At 39.0% G+C, this 695-nt stretch overlaps 1 protein-coding gene across 1 annotated transcript in view; it reads left to right on the plus strand.

Moving 5' to 3' along the window:
- LOC118339688 (arf-GAP with GTPase, ANK repeat and PH domain-containing protein 1-like) overlaps window positions 1–695 on the plus strand; it is a gene marked incomplete in the record, with an annotated part of 77,244 nt that overhangs the window by 53,683 nt on the left and 22,866 nt on the right. The window contains 1 exon segment of the mRNA XM_035677387.1: window positions 510–600. Within this exon segment, the coding sequence (XP_035533280.1) occupies window positions 510–600 (91 nt within the window).

A 695-nucleotide genomic window follows, 5' to 3' on the forward strand; every position in this document is an offset into this window, starting at 1 on the left:
CATGAATAAAACTTTAATACATGAACCTCGTCGGTGAACAATTTCTTCCTGAGTCAAGTTAGATAGATTTACACCAGTAAAGGTGGTTGTTTAACAACTCCTATGATCCCATGCTACTTTACAATATTATAAAACTTTGTCTTTAGTTATTATTTTAATGTGGGAAACCCCCTAGTGGCAGAAGTTACATACTTAACATGCATGTGTACAATCAATCAATCAAATAATCAATTATAAAAATAGTTTGACTGATTTTCAGTTAACACCAACATTCTCGCTTTCAGCTCATCAAATCTCAAGGTTTACTGCTTTTCTCCGCTTTAGTCGATGTTACTATGCACTCTTTGTTTCTGCGTCATTTAATGTCATTGACAACTTGAATCTCGTTCGGGTTTAGGACTGTTGGTCTGACACAACAAAACATTTACCAGTCACCATGAGACGGCAGTTTACTGTGGATGGAAGCCCAAATCGAGTGACCTGAGTTGAGTTTGTTTTCCTTCTTTCAGTCTCGTCTGACCAGCCAGACGGAGGCCATGGCTCTGCAGACGATCAGAAGTATTCGAGGAAACGGTCGCTGTGCCGACTGTGAAGCACAGAGTGAGTACCGCTGTCAATAAATAAAACATTTATACCTGCTACTCAAGCAACAGACGTCACCCAGAATGACAATATATCTAGATAGATAGATAGAT

Source organism: Morone saxatilis, unplaced genomic scaffold (assembly GCF_004916995.1).
Source record: "Morone saxatilis isolate NCDOM2014 unplaced genomic scaffold, NCSU_SB_2.0 Contig6, whole genome shotgun sequence".
In the NCBI taxonomy this organism is placed as follows: Eukaryota; Metazoa; Chordata; class Actinopteri; family Moronidae; genus Morone; species Morone saxatilis.